The following is a 17,789-nucleotide window of genomic DNA, read 5'->3' on the forward strand; positions in this document are numbered from 1 at the left end:
CTAAGATATTAGCGAACAATATCAAATTTACACAGATTTTTTTTACCTCTTAAAAGGGCTCCATAAAGAATAACAGAATAGCATTTTATTTTAACCACCTGTCACACTAAAAATAAAATTCTCTGAAGTTTTTTGGTACCCATAATAATAAAAACAGCTGTTTACAGATTTTAATTTTTTTTTTTAAATCCACACGAATTATTGTGGTGCTGTTGAAGACATTTTTCCTCCCCACAAAATGATCCAGACGTTCACTCGCTGACAGTAGCAGTCAACACTTTCAACCACAGGGGGCGCTGGTGCTCACCGTTCTTCTTCGTGTCGTTTGTCGGTCCGGCTAACGGAAGTGACCTGTCAAAAACGACTGCCGGGATTAGCAGGGCAGGGTCTCAAAAAACTATTAACAAAGGGTTCATGTTTGTGTGAAGACTCGTAGCTAAGAAAAGGATTTCTTTGTGCGGCAGGTAACGCAAGTTCCGAATTCATACATTTCAAATCATCTTATTCGAAGCACGTTTGTGTCTTTTAACCGCTTCATTACTCGCTAGTCTCAACAATACTAGCTAAAACGTCGGGCATTAAATTGTACAAATGAAAAAAACAAAACGCATCCAAGTTTAGTTTTCCTTATATTTATTTTAAACAACACATTATAACAAAGTATTTGTGTAAGTATTTGTTGTATTTTACAACACGACTTAGCGCTGGGGGTTATGTTAGCTAGCAGAACCACCAGAAGAAGAAGAAAGCTTTTTTGTGTTTACGTACAATTGTTGTCTTTTAGAAGTGATATTTACATTTTATTTTACACTGTACGATACTATTTTTTTAAGTAACTTCATACTTTATTTAATAGAGTGAAGAATCATGAATTGACATTTGTCAGGTGTTAATTGAAGGGACCAATTAACTGTCACGTGAAGTGAATCAGCTAACAGTAAAGGTGTTCAGAATCAAATCAATCATGCTGACAAAGCTATGTATGGTGTTACGTCAAAAACTCAGTTTGTTGGAGAAGTCCACTTGTAAACATTACCTTCACGTGATTTTAGCTTTGTAGACAAAACTGTGGACAGAACCGAACAAAAACATGACTTTTATAGAGATGGACTTGAACTAGCAGAAAAACAAAATCATTTCAATAAAATTTAATTAATTAATTTGTCAATTCAATTCTATTTGCTGCGTCCACATTTGTTGTACTTATTTGTTTTCTACTTCTTGCCTGTCAGATCAATAATAATGACATAAATCATGTTCAATCATCAGCACTAGTATCAAGAGTGTGACGACTATGGCGGTTACACTAATCTACTGGGTCTGACAATGGAGTACTAGTAATTTCATTAGTGTTTTTTTTTTGTTACTAGGCATCAAGTCTTTCAAAATATATTTGTTTAAATATTAAAGTTCTAACTGCACAAACCAACATTTTTTGTAATACATTTATAATTTTACTCTAAATCTATTATCCAGCATGACACTTGAGTCTAATGTACTCATGAGCTGATCTGATGAAGATCCCTCCATCTATAGAAACCGTTAAACCCCTTTTAGGAGTCATAGGGTTGCTGGAACTTACCCCGCTTCTGTTGGGGGACTGTCACGGGGCCACACACCCACATCCAGGGACAATTTAGAATCGTGTTTTTGGAGAGCCCAGAGAAAAACCCACACACGCACAAGGAGAACTTAACAAAACTCCATACAGAAAAGTCCCAGCCGGGATTTGAACCAGGACCATCTTGCTGTGAGGCGAGAATGCTAACCACTACGCTACAGCTTTCTGTTTCCAGATTCCATCCATCAACATTTTGTTGGACGGTGGCAATCCACAGAGGCATGTTTTTGTGTCTTTAAATTCTCTGTCGGCTCAATCTGGTACTTCACTATTTTTGGCTAACAGTAAAACTGCAGCTGAGTTTCTCTGACTTGTGACAGCTGAGTGAACGGCAATAGTTGCTTTTATGCTGGGATCTGGAGCAGTTATTCAGCATTCGTTTATGTTTGGATATCGCCAACAAGGCTGACTTCTGGATCGGTGACATCACATGAAAATACTGCATAAAAAACAAAAACATCCATAAAAGGAAATTCCCATTCATCCTCTGAACCCACTAAATCCATTTTGAGGTGACAGGGCTGCTGGAGCCTATCCCAGCAACTGTTGGGTGAAGGTGGGGTACACCCTGAACAGGTCACCACCTCTAGGGGCACCATTTAATCTATGAAGAGTGTTTTTAGACTGTGGGAGGAAACCAGAGCGCGCAAAGATGCTAAATCCACACAGAAATGCTGGAATTTGGACCAGGACCTTCTCGCAGGGAGGCAAGATCACTGACCACTAATTTAATTTAACGACTAATTTAGAGTTCGATGATTGTTTTTAATTTAATCCTAAATTACCGTTTAAACATTTACATTTGGACATGGCTTTAATTCTTCCATGCAGTTCCACAGTTTTGCTCAGCCTTTAGAAACAGAATCGTTTTTCTGTCTGTGCTTTAAATATGAGGAAATTCTACTTCTGCTTTTAGGTTTACCCTCCCCTCTCTAATAATTAACTATTTGGGGTTTTAAAAGGTATTTGTGCCGTGAAACTATAAGATCTGTCAGTTTTGAAGTAACTTAATGTTGTTGTTTTTTTAAAATAAAACTCTCCGTGCGCTTAAAGCTGTATGATGCTTTAAACACAGACCGGTCATCTTCCTCGTTCAGAGTTGACATCACGTGTTCCTGTAGAGGACTGCTGCTGCTTTAAATGAGTGTCTCAGCTGAAGCCAGCAGTGACGTTTGGATTCAGCCCCGCCTGAATGTCCAACCTTCCATCGCGTCTTCCTTTGAGTCGGTGTGAACGAAGAGAAAGTAGAGAAAACGGCTGTCGATTTATTTAAATTTCAATCATGGCTCTAAATCGACGGCATTCTTACACTCCCAGGGTGAGTATCATGCATCCGCTAGATTAAAAAATAATGGATTTAAAGTCTTGCTTAAATTTAAATGAACTTAAATTAATAAATTGTCGTTTAAAGTAAAATAAGGAAATCGTGGTACTCACCATGACGCAGGTTTATGATTCTTTCCATATCATTCTTCAAAAAGTCCAAATAAAAGCATTTCTATTAGCAATAACCAGACTTTTTGTTTTTTGGGTCATTCTTGTTGGTAAGTCTTGGTCTCCGTTAGAGAAACCGAGCAAGAATTCTGCTGCAGCTTCATTTGAAGAAATCCGGTAAAACGTTCCGTTGGTGTTTGATGAAAGGTCAAAGCAGCGTGACTTCACATGCCCCACCGCTCCAAATGAGGAACAGCTATTGCCCTGCAGATCTGTTGGGTGTTGAATCAGAGTCTTTGTCTGAGACGTTGCCGGTTCGTTGTATTCCAGGACACATGACCGGCTGCTGAGCGTGGCGTCTCTGCACCCCTCGCATTGCTGCCGTCGTGACGTTTTAGTGATGAAGATGTATGAAAGGTGTTGTTTAGCCTCCAACGCTCAAGCGGTGTTTGACGTGAAAAGGGAACCTTGCCATCTGTTCTCCCATCATGCACCTTCCCGTCTATATTTACACTCTCTCTGTTTTTATTTAAGCTGACGAGCCCACTGATCAGCAAAATGAGCAGCGCGGGATCAGTGGAGAGTGGTAAACCTCCAAAGGTGAGTCACCTCCACAGACACCAAAACAATATGCGGTAAAGAAAACTGTCCAAATGAAACGTGTGCAGATACACAACTTTAGGAAAAACAAGAATATAACATTTAATTTCCCTTAAATTTCCCTTATTAAACTACCATCAAAATGACGTCACAGGGTTGGAGGCATTTATATCGAGTCACGAAACGTCGATTCAACAAAGTGCGTGTGAGTTCTGTGGCTTCATGAAACTAGTTTAGAACGTCATTAATCCCACAACGGGCAGACTAACTTGTTATTTTGACGTCTGAGGTTGTAAATATTACATTGCACCCGCAGACCGATTCAGACCCAGAAGTGGTCAAAAAAGGAGTAGCTGGTATGTCACTTCATTTATTAGCTGTCAAAGAAAAGCCCATGTCCATCAAAAAATGTTAACAATAAGAGAAGAACGAAACGGAAAGAAGTGAGCTAACTCACAGCTGAAATAGCTGGACTCTACTGTTGTAAAAAAATAAACAAAAACTGCACTATAATTAAAAAAATAATGATTTCTTATTTTTAGTGGCAGATGGCACCAGTTGTTTTGTTTGTGCTTTATCTAAAGAGCCTTAAATGTAGTAGAGTTGTATCACTATTCATTAAACTCCACCGACTCTCCTTTATGACATCACTGCTGCAACAGGAAGGTTTGTTCAAGAGTCGAAATGTTTATCATTGAGACATCATGACCTTCTTTCCGAAGATCTTTGGCATAATAAAAACTAACAAGTGGGGACAAAGTTGTGGACAGTTGACATGTTAGGGGATTGTCATTGCACTGCAGGGGGCGCTATGGCTTCAACAGCTGTTCCTCAGTCTGCTTGTCCTTCCTGGTGGGATAAAGAGTGCATTGTCTGGGGAGGAGCCATCTTTCTTTCCCCTGTGCCTTCCTCACCACCCGGACCGGGTCCCTCCTGTTCTGGATTGTTCTGATTGTGACCAACGGTCCACGTTAACAAAAGCTTATCAAAGGAATGTGAAGACATGCAAATACTAAAGTTGTTTCTAAAAGATGTAAACTGTTCCTCAGTGATTGTCTTTGCTGTCTTTAATCCCTGACGTTCTATTTCGTGGTAATCGATAAACATGTGCACTTGACTCAATATAGTTTTTTTGAATTCCAAACAAAGAAAAGTCGTGTTTAGAACAGACACGTCAAAGGTAAAACCAAATTATTATTTCCTTTTTTAAAGTATGCCCATTTCATTTGGACATTTATCTTATCCCATATGAAGCTTTGTGACTCTTTCTCCTCCTCTTATTTTTGTTTCTCTTTCGTTTCCAAGATCGGCTCCGTAGTGGAGGTGACCGGTAAGGGACAGCGAGGCACTGTAGCCTACATTGGCACCACCCTCTTTGCCTCGGGCAAATGGGTGGGGGTCATCTTGGACGAGCCGAAAGGCAAGAACGACGGAACGGTGCAGGGGAAGCGCTACTTCACCTGCGAGGAGAATCATGGCATCTTCGTCAGGCAGTCTCAGGTACGTAAAAAAAGATTTGTTTCGATTGTATCCCTTGCGCTATCTCATTGGGTCCAGATGACCCCACCCTTACATAGACGTGTTCTCCCTACCATGACAACGGTGGATAAAGGTGGAGAGGATTTCATGTAAAAATTCATTGAATTGAGGCACGTTAACGTTGGGAGTGGGGTCATCTGGACCCCACAAGAAAGCACAAGGGGTATACTGGTTGTTGACTATCAGGTTTTTCTTTTGTGTAGATCCAAGTGGTGGACGAGGGCTCCGGCTCCACCTCACCAGAAACTCCAGAGTCCACTTTGGCAAAGATCCTGAAGCAGAAAGGTGAGTCACATCCCACGTTTACCAAGTCAGGCAGAGAAATCATCATCTTAAGAGTAAATCATACTCGTCTTTTATTTACAGAAATGGCAGAAACTCCCAAAACAACAAAGCAGGTAACTTTTATTTTCTGTATAGTTTGAAAGCATAAGTTTTTATTGTTTGTCTTGTGACGGTTCAGAGTACGTTTACCGAGAGAGAACCTGGGAATGCAGCTTAGTTACTTTTCCAACACTTTTGTTTTGAGATCTCTGAAATATAGTAAACCCAAAAATGTCTGATCATTTTTGTCTCTGCCTTTTTGCAGACGCCAGCAAACCTTAAGAAGGTAGAAACCTTTTGTTTTTAGCTGCTCCGCTCCACCCGAGTGGCTTCCATCTCTATCTCGCTTCACTTTTTGCCTTTCAGTCATGCTTGCGCCTGTTTTTTTTAACTGCTCGAGACGTTAACATTTTTAGTTTTCTACCTTATTTACTCAGCTTTTTTCCATCGCATGTTTACTATAAAACAACACACCAAGGCCAAACTAAATAATCACAAATTTAGTTTTCTTTTGCATGATTTTGACTTTATTTCTGCACTTTCAAAGTGTGATTATTGAATCTTGAAGCCACCAACAAGATATCATTCAGCATCAATTAACAGTGAATAATATGCCTCTAATTTGCTGCTAATCTCTTCTTGAACCTGACTGTTGGATGTGTGTGCGCCTCTACCTTTGCTTGTGTGTCTTCGTCTCCTCCTCCTCCTCTCCCTCCAGTCCTCTACCCGCCGCTCTGCAAAGGTGAGCAGAGCTTGAATCCAACAGCTTGCTTTGGTTCTTAGTTTATCGGTTTCGATTCAGGCCTAAAAAAATGGTCGACAGTGGTTCTGACGTCCGGCTGCTTGTCACGCTGCAGGTTGGAAACTGGCGTCAGGTTATCGTGTTTCTGCGTGGTCTTTTTTCACACGCAGACCTGCGTGGAGACCATTGACCGGATGCGACCGAGCGAATGCGATGTCATCCAAAGAAAATGGTTTATGTCCGGCTCTGACCAAAGGAAGTCGATAGAGCCGTCGTTTTTGTCGTGACACAGATGTCAATTGGAGCCAGACGACGTCAGTAAGCAGTGGTTAGTCTGAGTTGCCGTTTCTATGGCAACCAGTCTCGCCATTCAGGAGTGAGCTTGTTGGAAGGCCACACCCCGTTTTGAACATTGGATGTAGCGGGCAGAAGGCACCGCCTACTCTTACTGAGGCATCTGATTGGTCAGTTTATGACTTTAATAAACACAAGGATTGATGAGGATTAGCAAGAACACGTTAAAATGGTTTGAGAGCAAGAAGGTTGTTCTGACAAATTAAATGACCTCTCCATGGGACCAGCGGGTACTTCCTGTTTGGAACGCCAGAAGAGGAGGCCAATGATTTGAACAGATACCTCTTCATCACCTGAAATCCTGTCGCTAAGACTGAACTCCACAAACGTCGGATGGAAATGTCCTGTTTGGTAGGAAAAATCTGGTTTCTTCTTCTAAAACTTCAATACCAAAAAAAGAAAGGATTTGGGTTCAAAAGTTTCATTTATTCCACCTGCAGAGTGAAAGCAGCCTTTTAGCTTGTTATTAACGCTGGACTGTATTTAATATACATATTTAAAATAATTATTTACACCCTTGATTATTCTGTTTATGCTTTTCTGTGCCTAAAAAGAAAAGTCAAACATGCATGAATCTTATGCGTGGAGCTGCTCTTTTAATCCGTTTATGGCCAAACAGTAAATGTAGTTTAATTGTTTGCTCCTTTATTGTTTTCATTCTTTTTTGTGACACGTTTTAAAAACTGTCCACAATCAGAGCAGCGATGGCCTTTGGTTTTGAGGATTTTTATCAGAAGGCGATGAAACGAACATAAGAGAAGCAGAAAATTTCAGCCACCTTCATTTAATTGATTGCAGGGGATTTAACAGTATAATCTCCTTCAGTCTTATTTTGAAGGGGATGAATCTTTAAGAACCCATTGAATGTGATTTTGCTTAAAGACCCACTCCGATGAAAATAGTTTAACATTTTGTTGAGGCCTTTTTCTAATGATTGAGGACAAGAAAATTATGCTTACAACAGCATTTTTTAATATTGTCTTTGTGATTCTGACAATACACTGGGCGGGGCTGAAGCTCAATGCCCCCCACTTGGAGACTACTAGATCTGTCAACGTCTTTGTGTTCCTCAGAGTTGTGGATCTAAACTGGACAACTCGATGACCTAGATAATGCTCGCCGTTGTTTTTTTGCATAGCTAATGTTAAGGTTGGGATTGTGAGGGGCTGTAAGCTAGCGTGTAAATAAAGCTCTCCCTTATTGGTGACGGGAAGAGGAAGTGGGGTTGCATTGCACCAATAGCCCAGAGTTGAATTTCTCAAGAACTACTTAAAAAAGCAGGGTTTTTTTGGCCAAAAGCAGCATAATCGTAGTTAGAAGACCACTGGGAACGCTTTTACAATGGATCAAAAGATGATCGGCGTGTGACTTTAAACATCTTGAGCTGAAAGTTAATGAAAAGACTTAGCAACACTTAGAATGAATGCAGTGATGTCACTAACTGTGCTCCCCTGGTGGCAGTGGAGCTTGCCACGCCTGGCTCCAGCCTCCTCCCTGCCCTCTCTATTGGGTCGGCGCTCCAGCTCCATGTTGACGGTACGCTTTTGTCCCGTCAGGCCGGTTTCTGGGTCACTTCACAAGGAAAAATCAGGGGAGTGGGTCCCAACGTCTGACACGTGGTGTTAGTGACTTGTCACAGATCAGAAACCAATCAACTACGGGGGTCACTCGGAGCACGCTCACTGCGGGGGGTCTACCCACCGGGTTGTTTCCCGCCTCTCTGAAACCCTCGTCTCTCCACCTGCAGGCGTCCCGCGAGAGCCTCTCATCCTCTCACTCTGGAGACCTCAGCGAGGCCAGCCTCCACTCCCAGCAGGGGGCGCTGGGCGCTCCGGTCGTGCCGCAGCCCAGTGGGTCGCCGGCTGCCGCAGCTCCAGCTACACCGAGCAAAGTAAGCCTTGTTTGTTACCGCCTCCCGTTTCCATGGTTCCCCCGTGTTCATCACTGTCTCATTTCATCCGTGTCGCTGTGTGACCAGGTGGAGCCTGCCATGTCCAAGCAGGTAGAGTTTAGAGAACATGACAGATCCTCCCTGTCAGGACCATGGTGGTCAAGCTTTTATTTTGACACCCAGCTCTTCATTTATTTTTTTTAATCAAATTTAAGGTCGATTTATTATCTTAAATGTTTCTTGCTCCTCAGGAGGAAGAATCGCTTCGAGCTCAGGTCAAAGACCTGGAGGAGAAGCTGGAAACGTTGAAGATGAAGAGGACGGAGGACAAGGCCAAGCTGAAGGAGCTGGAGAAGCACAAGATCCAGCTGGAGCAGCTGCAGGAGTGGAAGACCAAGATGCAGGAGCAGCAAGCAGAGCTGCAGAAACAACTCAAAGAGGCCAAGAAGGTCCTCAGCAGAAAGAATTTTTTTTATTTTTTTAAAAGATGGCAGAAATGAACAAGAAGTTCCTCTGGGATGTTCTCCTCGACAGGATGCTCGGGAGGCGCAGGAGGCCAAGGATCGCTACATGGAGGAGATGGCGGACACTGCAGACGCGATAGAGATGGCCACGCTGGACAAGGAGATGGCCGAGGAGCGAGCGGAGTCGCTGCAGGTGGAGGTGGATACGCTGAAGGAGAAGGTGGAGGAGCTCTCCATGGATCTGGAGCTGCTCAGACATGAAATTTCAGAGAAAGGTTTGATTAAAAAAAGAGAGAGAGATGAAGATCAGAGCTTTCTCCCTTTAAACATCTGCTTCTGGTCTTTCGTGAAGGTTCAGACGGAGCCGCCTCCAGCTATCAGGTGAAGCAGCTGGAGGAGCAGAACGGCAGACTGAAGGAGGCTTTGGTCAGGTCAGGATCTGCTGGAAGTTGCTTTAAATTACTTAGCGGGACATTTCCTCTAGACAAAAACAATCTGCTTCCCTGCAGGATGCGGGATCTGTCCGCCTCAGAGAAACAGGAACACGTGAAGCTGCAGAAGCAGATGGAGAAGAAGAACGCCGAACTGGAGACGCTGAGGACTCAAAAGGAGAAACTTCAGGAGGAGCTCAAGCAAGCGGAGGCCACCATTGACGAGCTGAAGGAGCAGGTGGAGCCGGGGCTTCCTGTTGGCTGGAGCTGATGTCCACGTGGAGACGTGAACCGGTTTGTGTTTGTGCTCCAGGTGGATGCTGCGCTGGGGTCCGAGGAGATGGTGGAGACGCTGACGGAAAGGAACCTCGACTTAGAGGAGAAAGTCCGAGAGCTGAGAGAAACCGTCACCGATCTGGTCAGTCCACCAACGATGGGCGGCATCGGAAAACGGGGCGTTTGACGCTGACGGACTCCGGTTTCTCCGTCACTTCAGGAAGCCATCAACGAGATGAACGATGAGCTGCAGGAGAACGCCCGAGAGACGGAGATGGAGCTGAGGGAGCAGGTGGACCTGAGTGGAGCGAAGGTCCGGGAGGCCGAGAAGAAGGTGGAAGCCGCTCAGGAGACCGTCGCCGACTACCAGCACACCATCAACAAATACAGAGAGCTCACCGCCTCGCTACAGGGGGCCAACCGAGAGCTGGTCAGCCAGCAGAGCGCAAACGCAGAGCAGTTTCAGCAGCCAACCGCTGAGCTGTTCGACTTCAAGATCAAGTTTGCAGAGACCAAGGCCTACGCCAAGGTAGCCTTGCAGGATCAGCGCTCGCCAACGGCGCTCTTCCCCTCTTTTTTTTTTTTACCTGCGTATTTGCTCCACCTATAGGCCATAGAGATGGAGCTGAGGAAGATGGAAGTGGCTCAAGCCAACAGACACGTCTCCCTGCTCACCTCCTTCATGCCGGACTCCTTCCTGCGGCACGGCGGAGACCACGACTGCATCCTGGTGCTGCTGCTCATTCCCAGGCTCATCTGCAAGGTAACGGCGCTGGCCAGCTGGCGTTTTTGTCTGGGGTCGGTTCACCTCTGTGAATTGGCAAGAGTCTATCACGATACAATGTGTCTCGAAAGTATCGTGTAGGGGTGCACGTACTTCTGTACGGTTTTGGTACGTTTCTTTTCTTTTTATTTCCCTGCACGTGCATTGTAACAACTCAGCTGCTTTGTCACTCGTAGCGGGGAAACGACAGCTGAGCTGCTAATTAACTAGCTGTGTTGACTGTCCTTACCCCATACTCCACTCACCCTCAAACAGTCTCAGAGAGGGAGTGGCTATAGGCGGGGCTAACCCCCAGGTCGCCACAGTATTAACTATGCGCTGAGGCGGAACTAATGACGAATGTATGGCTAATGCAGACGCAAGGACTCCCACTCCCCATCGAACCGAATTGAAATATTTAGCGTTTTGGTTAAACCCCTAGTATCGTGATAGTTTCACGTATCTGTAGAGTCTTTTGGTCTCCCCCAGCTCCTGTCTGACTCGATAGACTATGTTTTCCAAAGGACATGGAAACAACTCAATCACACATCTACTTTTGCTTTGCCTTTGTATTTATTTTGGCAGGTGGCTCTCTGATTTTAGATGAAGGTGATAGGTTGAAAACCTTAAAAGACATAAATCAGAATTTCCATTTAACATTGCAAAACTTAACATGTCAACACATCAAAATGCTCATGACATCCAAATTATAACCAATAACCAGCATTCAACATAAAATAGATTCCTAATTCAATAACAGTCCATACCAGTTGTGTCTTTGGCTTGGTTTCTGGAGCTGGAGTGGAATCAGACCAAACAAAGATGCAGGTGTAAGTTTTTTTCAGTGATGAATGATGAGTGAGGTGTTTGTTTTATGTTGACATGGGCATATCTGGCCCGGGTGGAGACTGTAGGTTTGGCCCGGGTGGAGACATTCCCAATAGCTACGATGTTTAACATGACAGTATCGACATGTGTTGGTGAGTGTCACAATATGTTTCACGATATTAAATGCATCGATAAGTGATGCAGTACATATCACAATACCCAATGTGATAAGAATCCTGATACAAAGCGCAGAAAAGCCGCTTTGCTCCGTTCATAACGTGTTGCATGTCTGTACAAAGCTGATATGAAAAGCTGCTTTTCTCCGCGTCAGAATCAGCTGATTGACGTTGATCAGGTGAACGGTATTTGGTATGTCAATGAAGGCGCTTTATTCTATTATTCTGTTGTACTTATCTTTGCCAGTACTGTCTGTAAATAGCTATTTAAATTATACGACCTTTTTTGTTTACATTCTTTTGTTTTTAATATTCTATTTTCTCTTATGTCTACTATACTTTTACTGCTACGGTAACAAGTTTCCCACGTGTGGGATCAATAAAGTATTTCATATTCTGATTATTCAGGTGTCGCCAGCTGCATCTCCCGTGTTAAAGGGTTAAGTGTGATTAAGAAAATGCAGTGCTCTGTATTTCCAACACGGTTTTAATGAACTTTGAGGTCGCAAATAGCTGCTGGATTAAACAACCAAAGAAAGAATGAACAATCTCCAAATTTTCCTTGAGCTTTGGAACAGCAACGGCAAGGTTTATAAGTGAACATCTACTGCAAGATAGTTTTCGGTGAAAAGACAAGCCACACGTGTACTAAAAGACTATGCTAACTCCTTAAAGGACCCTGAAGGGATTTCAACCAGAGCTTTCTGACTGTGCAGCCCCATTTGAAACCCCAGAAATGGCAAATAAATGATCCCAATAGAACTAACTCTACACCTCTACTTGTTTGTAGGCCGACCTGATCAGCAAACAGGCGCAGGAGAAGTTTGACCTGAACGGGACCCCGGTGCAGGGCTCGGGGCTCAGGGGGCCTCCAGGAGAGCAGCGCAGCTTTGCCTCTGGACTGGTGTACTCCCTCAGCCTCCTGCAGGCCACCCTGCACCGATACGAGCAGTAAGAGCCGCCGCCGCTGCGTCCCCCCCGGGTCTGTCTGACGCTGAAGCCGTGCAGACCAGGTTCTTCTCTGTCTGGGTTTCAGGGCTCTGAACACGTGCAGCGTGGACGTCTTCAAGCGCATGGGGACGCTCTACTCCGAGATGAGCTTCCACGAGCGCGCTCTGGATTATTTCATCGACCTGCTGCACAAAGACCAATTAGACGAGACGGTTCAAGGAGAACCGCTGACCAAAGCCATCAAGTACTATCAGGTAATGGATTTCTGTTGAAACACCTGGAGGATTTGCTCCAAAAACCCTTTAATAGGACTGTTCTAAAGCAGTGGTCCTCTACCTCCGACAGTTAGTAAAAAAAAAAAACACACACACAACCTACGTCTAATCTGATTCTGAAGGAAGTTTTATTTTGAAAAACTGCTGGAATCTCCCCACCACATACGACTCATTCTCAACGGGTCATGTGGCGAAAATACATCCGCTACTTTTTTTTAGCGGATGCGCCGATCGCTTCATTCAAGCCCCAAAGCTAGCAGTGTTGACAAGAACTCAGAAAAAAAGCCAGCGAGGAAACAGAAAAGCTTTCAACAAAAAAAATCTGCATTTAACAAACAAAAACCAGGAGTCTGGACTCCTTTCTTTACTTTTTGGCACATCCCTTCAGGGGTCGCCACAGCGAATCAGCTTTCACCGATTCACACAGGTGGTTTGGCAGAGTTTTCCTGACAGCCCTGGGGACTTGGAGACAGGGAGACCCAAGTCTAGGTTCCCTTTTCTCCAAGTCCCCAGCCCAGATAAAATCCAGTAGCGTGAAGGGTCTTGCCCAAGGAGCTCATCGCACCTCCTGGGAATTGAACCCTGATTTCCAATGTTATCATCCAGCCACTAATGGAATCTTTACCCCAAAAATGGATTTATTGTGGCCGTTGTTCCACAAACCATAATTATGATGCATTATATTCTGCTGTCTAATGTGACAAAGACACTGCTAATGAAGTTGCTCAAAGAGTCACTTTTATAATTCTATTTCAAAATAAACTGTTTTAGTGACCAATTTCTGACATTTATTTTTTTATTTGTTGCTCTTTTAAAAGTCGGACGACGTCCGATTTTATACCCTACAGAAAATCTAGAGTAGAAGAAAAAGGTTGAAAGCATCTGCAGCTATTTTATAGAGGATGATGATAAACTTAACCTCAAAGGTTTAGGGGGAAAAAATACCAAGAATTAACAAATTCACGACGCAAGTGAAAAAGGTCGGGAATCACGACTCTAAGGGACAAAAACAACCTTCAAGGATCTGTTTTCCAATGGGATCTGTATCCTAGGGCTTATAAAAGGGATCAGCCAGAGGCTCCAGAACGTTTAGGAAAGGATCCAGCTGAGAACAGTAATATAGAGGATTATCAGACTCCCAAAGTTTTGTTTTCTAAAATTTCCAAATGTCTGTAAGGATAAAACGAGTGGGAAAACCAATGAAAGCTTTAAGGAGACTCATCCACTCACATTTTCTTTTGTTTGTTGCAGCAACTGTACAGTGTTCATTTGGCGGATCAAAGCGAGGATTGCACAGTCCAGCTGGCTGACCACATCAAGGTTTTGCAGACTTCAATCATTTTTTCTATCTTCTCGTACCTGAAAGTTTTTCAGGAATCTTTCGATTCACGGGGAGCAGAATGAGTCTGTGAACCTGATCAGCCCTTCTCCTCGTCTCCCATCAGTTCCTGCAGAGCGCCCTGGACTGCATGGGCGTGGAAGTTGCTCGTCTGCGGGCGTTCCTGGCGGCGGGTCAGGAGAGTTCTGGTTTGGCGGTCCTCCTGAAGGACCTGGACACCTCCTGCTCCGACATCCGGCAGTTCTGCAAGAAGATCCGGCGCCGCATGCCCGGAACCGACGTGGCGGGAGTCCCTGCTGCCCTCAGCTATGGCGCGCAGGTACAAAAGCTGCTGTGGCATAGTGCAACAACTCACTGCGGTGGTTTGACCGGCGTTCCACTCGGCAGGTTTCGGAGACGCTGACTGAGTGCAGGCGGCAGCTGACATGTGCGGTTGCAGTCCTGCAGGAAGTTGCTGCAACTGGAGCTCAGCTGGTTGCTTCTCTGGGAGAACAGGAAGGCCTGAACGCCCTCAAGCTGGAGGACATCGTATGCAAAGCTGTGGAGAAGGTAGTCTGTGCAAAGTTCTCCAACTCAGGTTTATGTTTTAGCCCCTCCCCCATCAGTAAGAATGGATGGTGGCAGGTTAAACCATGGAATTTTGGGGGAAACGTCCTACACTTAGCAGCTATCAAACCCTTTGATGCCGTTTTCCTCCTGAAGGTCGGCAGCTCCCAAAGCGTGAAAGGTCCCGAGTTTCTGCGTCAGTCCTGCAGCGCCGTCATCGCGACCATGAACAAGATGTCCACCGCCATGCAGGAAGGGGAGTATGACGCTGAGAAGCCTCAGGGACAGGTACGTCAAACGTTCGACTCCTGCCACAAACACAAAAACTCCCCCAAATTTGTGCACGCAGTGAACGACCCCCCTCCAAGAATGATGACATCACAGCGGGAGAAACACTCCAAAAAATGTATGGGGCCAGAATATCCAATGGGGCTCAAAAAGATGTCAAAATCCAGCAACGAAAACACCCATGTCCTACATATCCAAAGGAAGTTTTACAATTATTATGGGATGGCCACTGGACCTGTGGCAAAGTGTGAAATTTGGTGATTTTTCCCGTTTTTCCACAGTCTGGGAAAACTTTTGTTGGAGCGATTTTCCACAAAATCCTCTACAGTCAAAGTTGTTGACCTTTGACCTGTAGTGCCTACATCACCTCCAAGGGCTTATATTCTTCATGGCCTTTGATCTTAACGATATGTCCTCTCTGCTGTAGGCCCCTCCGGTAGAGGTGAGAGCTTCCACCGTCAGGGCGGAAATGACCGACGCAGAGGGTCTAGGAGTCAAACTGGAGGACAGAGAAACGGTCATCAAGGAGCTCAAGAAGTCCCTGAAGATTAAGGTAAACGGCTAAGCTCCGCCCCCAACTGCTATCAAGAAGACTGATGATGCTAAGGAAGAGCATATTTGCAGGGTGAAGAGCTGAGTGAAGCCAACGTCCGCCTGAGCCTCCTGGAGAAGAAGCTGGACACTTCCACCAAAGACGCAGATGATCGGGTGGAGAAGATTCAGACCAAGCTGGACGAGAACCTCGCCTTGCTCAAGAAGAAGGAGAAGTGAGGGAACCCCCATCCTTTCTCTTTAGGTTCTTTGAATCCAGGAAGTCTTAAATCCTCTCTGCACGTACAGGGAGTTTGAGGAGACCATGGACGCCTTGCAGGCTGACATCGACCAGCTGGAGGCGGAGAAGGCCGAGCTGAAACTGCGCATCACTAATCAGTCGAAGATGACCATCGAAGGCCTGAGAGCCCCGCCCACCTCCGGAATCGCCTCCATTGTTCAGGGATCTGCAGGAGGTGATTTTAGTTGGCCCCCAAAACAAATCTACAGGCGTGTCTCCATGAGGACAGAGCAAACAGAACTTTTACCAAAAGAAAAAGGTTTATTAGTAGCAGCTGTTATTTGGTATTTTCAAGCTTTTTCCTATTTTCCTTTAGTCCTCAATTTGCACTAGACGCTAATTTAACGAGGGGGCGGGGCTTTGAGCTCCACTGGCTGCCAAGACAGGATTGACATTGGGGAACCGAGTTTATGATGTCATTTTGGGAGAGCGTCTTCACTACAGTACGCCAACAACAACAGACGTGAGGTCAACATAACCCGATGTCAATCATGTCCTGGTAGCCAACGGGCTCAGAGCCCCGCCCCCACGCGACATTAGGCTCAACACCGAAAATTGAAACTGTAAATTGAGAGAAATTAAAACTCAAGTTAAATACAAAAGGCAGCCATTACTAATAAAAATTTATTTGATAAAAGTTTTAGGTTTTTTTAAATTCAAGATTTCACTTTTTTTTTTTTTAAAGATTTGTTTTTTCAAATTTACAGGTGTTGTCTCTTACTTTTTTTGTGGAGTTTTGCATTGTTTGTGCTGTAGACGGTCAATCTCATCCATAGGCTCAGTTTCCTGAATCTGCATAAATCTTGGATCGCGATCTGAACTCTTTTCATTCTATAATACTGGACCTTAAAACGTTTTTTTAGAACTTAGCTTCTGTGATAAACAGCGGAACGCTACACGTTCAGTCTAAAACTGTTCTCAAATTTCCAGTCTAGTTTTTCCTTCCTTTAAAGCCGATCCTGATCTGACCCCATAGTTTTCCTTCTACAGATGCTAACGGTCTCCTGACTCCAGCAGGTCTGGCTCCGCCCATGCCGGGCGCCATGCAGGTGGTGGACTCGCCTCTCCTCAGGCAGCAGGTGGAGGCTCAGAGAATGGGCATCAAGTTCCTGAAGAATGAGAACAACAGGCTGAAGGTGCAGTAGACTGCAACATCTGCAGGAGCCTGAAATGCGTCTCAGTTGAAGTAACGCTTTGAACGTTTTGACGTGAAGGCAGAGAAGATGAGGGCTCAGCTCGCCTCCCTGCCTCCCCTCTGCCCCCCAAAACTCCCGCTAGCGCCCAGGGACAGCGCCGTGCCCCCAGTGGGGCTGAACACCGTCACCTACCGCAGGACGGACCAGCTGCTGACCACTCTGCTCAGGCTGAGCGCCGAGGTCAAAGTGGTGGACATCACCGGGAAGACCACAGGTTTGCTTGCACACAACCCGCTCTGAAAACAGGTTTAGATGGAAGGGGGGGGGGGTTGAACGTCTTGATTTTTGCTCTTGGGTTCTTAGTCAGTGCCAGTGCCCAGCTGCTGGAGCAGACCGCTCGACTGAAGAATCTCAGCGACGCTCTGGACAAACTGAAGGTGAGAAGAGTCGTAGAAAACTGTCAGGATCTGTGGAGGAGGTCGACCTGAAGCAATGTTCTGTTTCAGGGGGAAGTTGCAGAGCACGTGGTTTCACACCAGCCAGGAGCCAGAGCCTCCTCAGACTTTGCCACCTTCCCCATGTCCTCCTTCGTCAAGGTACAGCCGCGTCACCTCTGCCTGTTCGGGTTTCCTGAACGCCGTTTTCTCACGCGTTTGCCGGGTTTTAGGCCAAGGAGAAGCAGGGAGGAACGGTGTTTGTGGGCCGCGTGGGGATCCCATGCGCACGTGGACAGGAGCACGTCCACCGCCTGGTCCTGTCTCAGCAGCAGCTCCAGCAGGTCCACCGGCTCCTCGCCATCTAGAGCCCTCAGGCTCCATCTTCTCATCTCCTGTAACCCTTCTGACACTAACAGCAGCCTCCACAGAGTCCACATCCTGGTTTGTCTTCTTGTATCTTTTTGTTTTTGTAGAAATTCTAAAATAAATAAAATCACCTCGCTGTCGTTTTGTTGGAACTTCATTAAAAACGTTCTGAAAGA

The 17,789-nt window shown here is 45.2% G+C and overlaps 1 protein-coding gene across 12 annotated transcripts; it reads left to right on the top strand.

Annotated features, from left to right (window-relative positions):
• Nucleotides 1-290: 290 nt before the first annotated feature.
• Nucleotides 291-17,753, top strand: LOC101162870 (dynactin subunit 1). Of its 12 annotated transcripts, none has more exons than XM_011487320.3 (31): nt 291-464; nt 3,590-3,655; nt 4,961-5,155; nt 5,398-5,479; nt 5,561-5,592; nt 5,784-5,804; nt 6,237-6,260; nt 8,076-8,150; nt 8,362-8,505; nt 8,593-8,616; nt 8,757-8,954; nt 9,040-9,244; nt 9,322-9,400; nt 9,479-9,638; nt 9,714-9,818; nt 9,897-10,205; nt 10,287-10,439; nt 12,234-12,394; nt 12,480-12,648; nt 13,921-13,989; nt 14,115-14,327; nt 14,396-14,557; nt 14,711-14,842; nt 15,270-15,395; nt 15,467-15,609; nt 15,683-15,849; nt 16,665-16,810; nt 16,889-17,084; nt 17,174-17,247; nt 17,317-17,406; nt 17,478-17,753. In XM_011487320.3, the coding sequence occupies exons 2-31, from the start codon at nt 3,614-3,616 to the stop codon at nt 17,610-17,612; spliced, it is 3,831 nt and encodes a 1,276-aa protein (XP_011485622.1). In that variant the 5' UTR covers nt 291-464; nt 3,590-3,613; the 3' UTR covers nt 17,613-17,753. The 12 variants fall into 12 exon arrangements, with proteins under 12 accessions (XP_011485622.1, XP_011485626.1, XP_020567200.1 ...); XM_011487318.3 differs by lacking the exon at nt 291-464 and adding an exon at nt 2,889-2,939; XM_020711537.2 differs by lacking the exon at nt 291-464 and adding an exon at nt 2,889-2,939 and having other exon boundaries at nt 16,689-16,810.
• The last annotated feature ends 36 nt before the right edge of the window (nt 17,754-17,789 follow it).

Source organism: Oryzias latipes, chromosome 18 (assembly GCF_002234675.1).
Source record: "Oryzias latipes chromosome 18, ASM223467v1".
Classification (NCBI taxonomy): Eukaryota; Metazoa; Chordata; class Actinopteri; order Beloniformes; family Adrianichthyidae; genus Oryzias; species Oryzias latipes.